At 41.3% G+C, this 8328-nt stretch overlaps 1 protein-coding gene across 1 annotated transcript; it reads left to right on the top strand.

Moving 5' to 3' along the window:
• Positions 1-393: 393 nt before the first annotated feature.
• Positions 394-6448, top strand: LOC118473011 (protein FAR1-RELATED SEQUENCE 5-like). Its single transcript, XM_035961214.1, has 7 exons — positions 394-630; positions 2558-3054; positions 3139-3524; positions 3671-4134; positions 4531-4795; positions 4885-5409; positions 6351-6448. The coding sequence occupies exons 1-7, from the start codon at positions 394-396 to the stop codon at positions 6446-6448; spliced, it is 2472 nt and encodes an 823-aa protein (XP_035817107.1).
• Positions 6449-8328: the final 1880 nt, after the last annotated feature.

The raw sequence follows: 8328 nt of genomic DNA, 5'->3' as shown, positions 1-8328 counted from the left end.
GTTTAATTCTCTATATTGTAGCATCGTAATATCATCTTGCGCTATTCCTCTTGATGCTCATATATATATATATATATATATATATATATATATATATATATATATATATATATATATATATATATATATATATATATGCTCATATATATATATACGACAACACTAAAATGCACCTGGGTGCATTCTCTATATTGAATGCACCTAGGCGTAATATATAAATACACCCCCATCAAGCCTCATCGCGCCCTCGGCCTTCCCGCGCCTCCCTGCCCCCCGCCGCCGCCGCAAGCCTCCCTGACCACGCGCCACCCTATACCCCGCAGCCACCGATCGCATCCCTGTCACCGCGCCGCCGCTGTCTCCTCCTTCCTCCGATCCTCTAACCCTAGATCCATGGCCCCACCGTCGCTGCCGCACCTTGAATCGCCTCGATGCTCCTCCCCTAATTCCTTGGCGATTGTTGTGGCTGGAGGTGCTGATCCGATATTGCCGTCTCCGATTGCGACAACGGGAGCGGGTGTACGCGGCGGATCAGGTGATCCCTTGCATCACGAAACGTTGCTGACGCCACCGCCTTCAATTCCACCTGGATCGCTGATCACTCCGGATGCAGCCCAGCTGTTCCATCCGGTAAGAAAAAAACAATCAAAAATTGTTGCTCCACCGTGCGTGGTTTGTTGATTTTCTGTTGCATCGTTTGTTGCAAACTTGAGTCTCTGTTTTTACTCATTGATTACAATTGCATGGTGTGTTTGTGTTCCAGTTGCAACGTTTGTTGCTTGTTGATTGCAACTAGGTGTATAATCTAATTGCAAACTTGAGTCTCTGTTTTTACTCATTGATTACAGTTGCATGGTGTGTTTGTGTTCCAGTTGCAACGTTGTTTGCTTGTTGATTGCAACTAGGTGTATACTCTAATTGCAAACTTGAGTCTCTGTTTTTACTCATTGATTACAGTTGCATGGTGTGTTTGTGTTCCAGTTGCAACGTTGTTTGCTTGTTGATTGCAACTAGGTGTATACTCTAATTGCAAACTTGAGTCTCTGTTTTTACTCATTGATTACAGTTGCATGGTGTGTTTGTGCTCCAGTTGCAACGTTTGTTGCTTGTTGATTGCAACTAGTTATTGTAGGATTACGGGGAGGCTACACTAGCGCAAACCAAAATTTTCAACCCCATAATACCAAGAACTACTGCGGTTATAGGTCATGGAATTACCACTAGACGCGCAGAGCAGCGGAAGACGTCTCGATGTAGACGAACGCGTCGAGCAGTGCCGTGCAGTCGCCGGCGTCCTTCACGTCCTCGCACAGTTCGTCCAAGTGCTCCAGATGCAGCACCTCCGAGGTATCCACACGTACAGGGAGGAAGCGCCGCGTACCGAACTGCTAGGTTCGCGACGGCGGCTTGGCGAGGGCGAGAGGTGGGCGGCGGCTGTTAGTTCGCAGGTGGCCAATTAGGTTATCCTTAACCGCGCCCCCGCCCCTCATTATATAGGCGTTATGGTGGGCTTCTGACGCCGAGGCCCATCATAAACCCTAAAGCCCAGTCTAATTTCGGATCTAATCCGAATTAGGCTTCCTTCCCCTTAAGTGTGTGACCCTATAGGTTCACGTACAAATAGACATAGCCCGAGTACTCTTACTTGGCCCAATAATTGACAGCGGCCTCTAGCAAGACATGTCAACTCCTATGTGTACGTAAAGATCATATCAGACGAACCATTGCGACATTAAGTACATGCTGTTCCCTTTGTCTCACGATATTTGGTCTGGCTCTAAGCTGACCTCTCTTTCTCGATACTGTGAATTGGAATCCTTTCAATGGTTAACTCTTAACCCTAGCACGGCCATGCATTTCTTGATCCAATCACTCGAGGGGCCCAGAGATATCTCTCTCACAAAGAGAGGGACAAATTCCATCTTGACTGACCATGCCTCATAGCATGCTTCCTGACAAACCCAAAACTACCTTTATAACTACCCAGTTACGGGATAGCGTTTGATAGTCCCTAAGTAAGTCAATTCACATCTTGAGAACATGCGACAATCTCAGGTCTAAGGATACAGTATTCATGTTGCAAGAAGAGAACTATATTACAATATCTCACGTTGGGTCGGTCCAGCCTCATGTCATACATGCGCCCACATTATTAATTTAACATCTCCATGTTCATGACTTGTGAAATGTAGTCATCAACTAATACATGTGCTAGTCATCGACTCTGACTAGGGACATCATTTAGAATAACCATATAAGTAAAGAATCTCACAAACAATTCACATAATTGCTAATCAATACAAGGTGCCTTCCATGGATATTCAATTAAGCAATATATATATCATGGATACAAAGAAATATGCTCATCTCTATGATTATCTCTAGGGCATATTTCTAACAGTTATATACTCTAATTTCAAACTTGAGTCTCTGTTTTTTACTCACTGATTACAATTGCATAGTGTGTTTGTGCTCGAGTTGCAACGTTTGTTGCTTGTTGATTGCAACTATGTGTATCCTCTAATTGCAAAACTCATGATTGCGTGTTGTCCTGCAGGATGCAAACATACTTGATGTGTTTGTCCCCAGGGTGCAGCAAACATTTGATACAAAAGAAGAAGCCTACCTCTTTTACCTTGACTATGCAAAATTGGCTGGTTTTAGTGTCAGGACAAAAAGGACTAGTAAAGAAACCAGACACTGGGTTTGCAACCGTGAGGGGTTTCTGAAGCCAGGTCAAGAGAATGAGGAGCCTATGACAAATAAGACATCGATGAGAATTGGTTGCCCTGCTTATGTGGAGGTGAAGGAGGACAAGAAGCGCAATATTTGGTATTTTCATCATGTTCAGGAAGCACACAATCACAAACTTGAACCCTCACCAAGGATGGTGAGATATATGCATTCTCATAAGCAGAGGGAGGCAGCGTTGGATGACCTGTTTGCAATCATGTCAAAGAGTGGTGTGCCAACACAGGCAGCAATGAATGTAATGTCAGAATTATTTGGAGGCCGTCAAAACTGGCCGTTCACAGAGAAAGATGTCCATAACAAGTAGGTCATAAAAAAACTGACATCATATCTTTGTGCAATATATTGACAACAGCATCTTCATTTGTTTTTTCTTTTATGGTACAGGAAAGCTGAGCAAGCAAGGGAGGAGAGGGATGGTGACATGGATAAACTGTTCCAATTTTTCAGGGAGTGCAAAGAACACAATGAATACTTTTACTGGGATGTGGATTTTGAACCAAAAACAAATGTGCTTCGGAGCATTTTTTGGTGTCATGCAAGTCAGCGTGCAGAATACAAGAATTTTGGGGATGTAGTCACATTTGACACAACACACAAGACTAACAACAAGCATATGCCGTTGGCCATGTTTGTGGGTTGCAGCAATAATTTGAAAAATGTGTCCTTTGGCCAAGCACTTCTTCGGGATGAAACAATAGACACATTCAGATGGCTTTTTGAGACCTTTAAAAGTTGCATGGGTGGTCAGCAACCTTTTGTGATTCTTACAGGTATGCTTTGGCTACAAAAAAATGCTTGTCACATAATTACTGCTGTGTTGTTGCAACTGTATCTTTGAAGATGATTGCAATATTTTAAACTGCTTGATTGCAAACCTATTGGGGTTTTTTTGCTGATTTTTATTTTTGACAAACAGATGAAGATGCAGCGATGAAGGAAGCAATAAGGATTGTGTTTAACAAGACACAACACCGAAATTGCCGATGGCACATAACCAGAACATGGGATTACGAACTCGAAGAGCTGTACAAATTGCACAATGATAATAATCTAAAGGAGAAACTGCAGTCCCTGATAAACTATCCTCTGGGGCCCACACAATTTGAGGTGGAGTGGAATAAACTGGTGGATGAATGTGGCATAAGAGAACACCCTGCAATTGTTGCATTGTGGCAAAAAAGGAAGAGATGGATAGCAACATATTTCAAAGGCATGTACTGTGGGCGAATGACTTCCACCCAAAGATCTGAGAGCCAAAACAGGGTTTTGAAAGATGGTTATGTTAACAATGTGACAAGCCTGCATATATTTGCAAAGAGGGTGCTTGACTCAATTCAGCACACAGACCACATGGATGCTGGGGAATCACACTACTCACAGGTATTTGCCCACACCCCTGAATTTTTTGGTCTGATTGTAAAAAAACTGTTAAACATAAATGATTCCAACTGCTGGTGTGGTGTGATTGCAACTACTGTATAATTCTACCCAAATATCTGTTAAAAAATGTAAACAAAATGATTGCAACTACTGTTGTGTTGTAATTGCAACTGCTGGTGTGGTGTGGATGCAAGCACTAAATAACTCTGGGGAATTTTGTTAAACAAACAATGATTACAACTGTTGTCTGGTGTAATTGCAACTGATGGTCTGGTGTGATTGCAACTTCTATATAACTATGCCCAAAAATTGGTTAAACAAACAATGATTACAACTGCTGTCTCGTGTAATTGCAACTGCTGTCTGATGTGATTGCAATTGCTGGTATTGATGCAGACTGAAGTTGTCAGAGCCTGCAAATCAAGATTTGATGAGCAACTCAGCAGGGTGTACACCAGGGCTGTGTACAATGAATACAAGAGGGAATATATTAACAGCACAGCTTTTGTGATAGAGCCTGATCCGGGAGTGGAATGCGGTTACTTGGTGAAACATGAGAAAGGCGATGGGACATTTTGCTGGGCACAACACGCATTCAAAGTGGTGGCTGACAAAGCAGCAGGCGTGTATAAATGCGAATGCATGCAGTGGGAGCATACAGGTGAGATGAATTGCAACCTCGTTACATTAACAAAATTAAACATTGATGTTCCTGCATATTTACATCCAAATTGCAACAAAAAAATGCAGGTCTGTTCTGCATGCACATAATAAAGGCATTCACCCACCTCCAAGTCCAAAACATACCTGAAAAGTACATTTTGAAGCGATATACACGTAATGCAAGATCTGTGGTTCCATGGGACTGGCACGATGTGAGTGTTGGTGGTCAAAATGAGACAGAGCAGTCAAGGTTGTCGAAGCTGCTGCCAAAGTTAATGCGACTGGGAAGAGCGGGAAGCAAATCTGATAGAGCATACACTGAAACTATCACGCACATCGACATGATAACTCCTGGGATTGAGCTTCTACGAACAGCGGAGATTGGTCCGATTGGTCCGGACGAAGCAACAAATACTGAGTTGCAGCAAGATGCAGAAGGACGGCGGAATATTGGTCCCATTGCACCAACAGAACAAAGTTCTGACAACAATATAGAACCTGTTGTGATGCCAACTGGACCTACACCACCACCGGAATCGGGCCTGAATCCAGATTCTGCAAACTGCCTCACTGATCTAAGATTGACTGAACCGCCAGTGTCGCGCACGAAGGGTAGGAAGTCTGCCAGTGGGGCTAAATGTGCTAAAAATAGTGTGGAACCTGCTAATCCATACAACACATATAGTGGTGGTCAGGGCATAAGAGAGTGCCAAACCTGCCATGTTAGGGGGCACTATAGCACAACATGCCCTCAGAACCCAAACAGAAGCAGAGCGGCCGAGAACAAGGACAAAAAGAGAAGTGCGAAAACTGTAGGTTGGACTCCAAGAAAAAGAGGTCGCCCAACAATAAAAAAAGGACTAGATGGGAATCAAGATGAGGCACAGAGTGAGGGGGTGATACACAGCAATCTGGGTGCACTATGGCGGTGCAGGAGTCAGCAGCACACGCGGTGATTGCAAGAATTAGGAGGGCGACAACTTGCCATGTTAATTACCAGGACGAAAGTGATTAAGGATGACTATGAATCTGACTGAATCTCCAATGTAATATTTCAATTTTATCTTATTTTATAACTCTGTGTAAGTTAAACTCAATAATGACTGTGTGACTGTTCGGAAAACAGTGGACACACATGACCAACCAATTGCAACATCGTAGTTGCGCTGATTGCAACTGTATGTATACACTGAATAATACATGAATCTGTGTTATCTGTTTACGTCTCGACATAATTAAAATATATCTTGTTTTATTATAATATAACAGTTGCTACTACTCATAAATAGGTTTGCAAAGTTTGCCATCATGCTGGTTACCAAACATAGAAATAAAAATGAGTGGTCATGGTCAGTTGCAACTATGATTACAATTTCAGTTGCAACTGTAACATATACGCTGCTACTACTCATAAACAGGTTTGCAAAGTTTGCCATCATGCTGGTTACCAAACATAGAAATAAAAATGAGTGGTTATGGCCAATTGCAACTACGATTACAATTTCAGTTGCAACTGTAACATATACGCTGGTTGCAACTGTCTCATATGGAAGGGCTCCACCTCGCCGGTGGGTACAGAACACAAACATATACATTGGTTGCAACTGCAATGGCTGAGATTTTTCAAACAAAATTGGAAACTGCAGTTTAGAGTACGATAACAACTAGATGAATAGACCAGTTGCAAATGGAAACAGTGCGCTGGTTGCAACCTAAACAACATTACTGGATTGTTTCTGGAGATAACATAACACAACTGATTGTTTCTGACTACTGCATAACACAACAGATTGTTTTTGCATGAATCTAATTGTTCGACTGACTACTATCCCATTCAATTGGCAACGGACGACCACCAATTCTAAACTTATCAAGCGAACCAGGAATTTCAGCTTGGTTCAAAGGGTGGAAGATCTCGTAATGCAACAGCTCACATCTGTATATCGGGCCCTTGAACTGCAATGGCATAAAAACATCATAATGGTCAGTGACTATATTATGATGCAAACATAGAAAACAAACAAAAAAAGCACCAAAACAGATAGAAAATCAGTTGACAGCATGGCTAACCGGATTGATTTCCTTGGTCATTTTGTCCCCATCATAATATTCCATGTACTTCCATACAAAAAAAAGACAATCGCTTTGACCTGCTTGCTTTGGCACATCAATAAAAGGCCGCCTCCACTTGCTAACTCTGGGTAACTTGAGGTTGGAAACTTTCTGGAAGGCTGCATCGATGATTGGGATTTTGGCAAAGACAGCCTTGTGCCGTTCTTCCTGATTAGAACAATTCAGGAAGTAGTCGTTCGAGTCCAGCACATCAATACGCTTATGGATAAAATTGAAGCAATATACAAAATAGTGAGCACCATCTTTGATAGGGACAAAAACCTGGTGCAAGGAAGGAGTAGAAAACTAATTACTAAAAATGGAAAACATATATAAAAAAAGAAGTTACAAGAAAAAAGTATAGACAGTTGCAAAGTATGTGTCCTGGTGATTGCAACTGTAAATGATGGAAAGTAAAAAATTTTAGGTATGAAAAAAGTGGGTTGGGGAAAAGATCTGCTAACCAATTTTGCTCTTGACAAATCATAGTTTTCGCACTCAGACATCAGATGATTCCATACATATATGAATTCTTCCGTCTCAGATTTATCAGCGTTGAGTACTGCTTCACACGTTGATACATTGAACTGTATGTGTTTTCCAGTTTGGAGAATAAATAAAAAGAGAAATGATAAATGATTAAATTAGTTTAAACACATAAATGCAAGACAGTATACAAAAAATACATGGTTTTGGAGAAGAAACTTACATAAAAACCAGTGGTCAGAAACACTCTGTATCCACAAGAATCAACCTTGTGCACAATATCATCATGTCGCATGCAGTGCACGAAAAAGTCTATGATTCCTGACTCACCAAGGGTGTCATTAGAAAAAGATGTTAAAATTTCCTCGCCAGTTAGTCCAACAAGAAGGCCAAACTCCAACAAAATTCTCCTGCATCAACAAAAAAAGAAAAAAACATATGGATTAGTGAGAAGAACAGGAGAATGTGCAACTGCTGGTGTGCTGTGATTGCAACTGTTGGTCTAGTGTGATTTCAAAGTACTGAATAACTCTGGGAAATTCTGTTACACAAATATGATTGCAAACTACTGGTGTAGTATAATTGCAACTAGTGTGTTGTGATTGCATGTACTATATAACTCTGGGAAATTCTTTTTAAATAAAAATGATTGCAACTTCTGTTATGGTGTGATTGCAACTAGTGTGTTGTGATTGCATGTACTATATAACTCTGGGAAATTCTTTTTAAATAAAAATGATTGCAACTTCTGTTATGGTGTGATTGCAACCACGCATTAGGTGCGATTGCTACTGCTATATAAGTAACTAACTGTTCAAGAAAAATAATTGCTACTTGGTTAGAATTGCAAAATAAAAAGTAAATAGCAATTGCAACTTGGGAAAAACAAAAAAAACCTTTTCAGCTCAGGATCAGATGCGATCTTCCGCCTAA

Source organism: Zea mays, chromosome 7 (genome assembly GCF_902167145.1).
Source record: "Zea mays cultivar B73 chromosome 7, Zm-B73-REFERENCE-NAM-5.0, whole genome shotgun sequence".
NCBI classification, from domain to species: Eukaryota; Viridiplantae; Streptophyta; class Magnoliopsida; order Poales; family Poaceae; genus Zea; species Zea mays.
The sequence above is the reverse complement of the archived record's forward strand: the minus strand, read 5'-3'. Positions and strand labels throughout refer to the sequence as shown.

Bases quoted from the DNA above. Each gene is read 5' to 3' on its own strand.
- LOC118473011 (XM_035961214.1), top strand. From the start codon at position 394: ATGGCCCCACCGTCGCTGCCGCACCTTGAATCGCCTCGATGCTCCTCC. The intron at 631-2,557 runs GTAAGAAAAAAA...GTTGTCCTGCAG, and splicing joins CAGCCCAGCTGTTCCATCCG to GATGCAAACATACTTGATGT. The intron at 4,796-4,884 runs GTGAGATGAATT...AAAAAAATGCAG, and splicing joins CATGCAGTGGGAGCATACAG to GTCTGTTCTGCATGCACATA.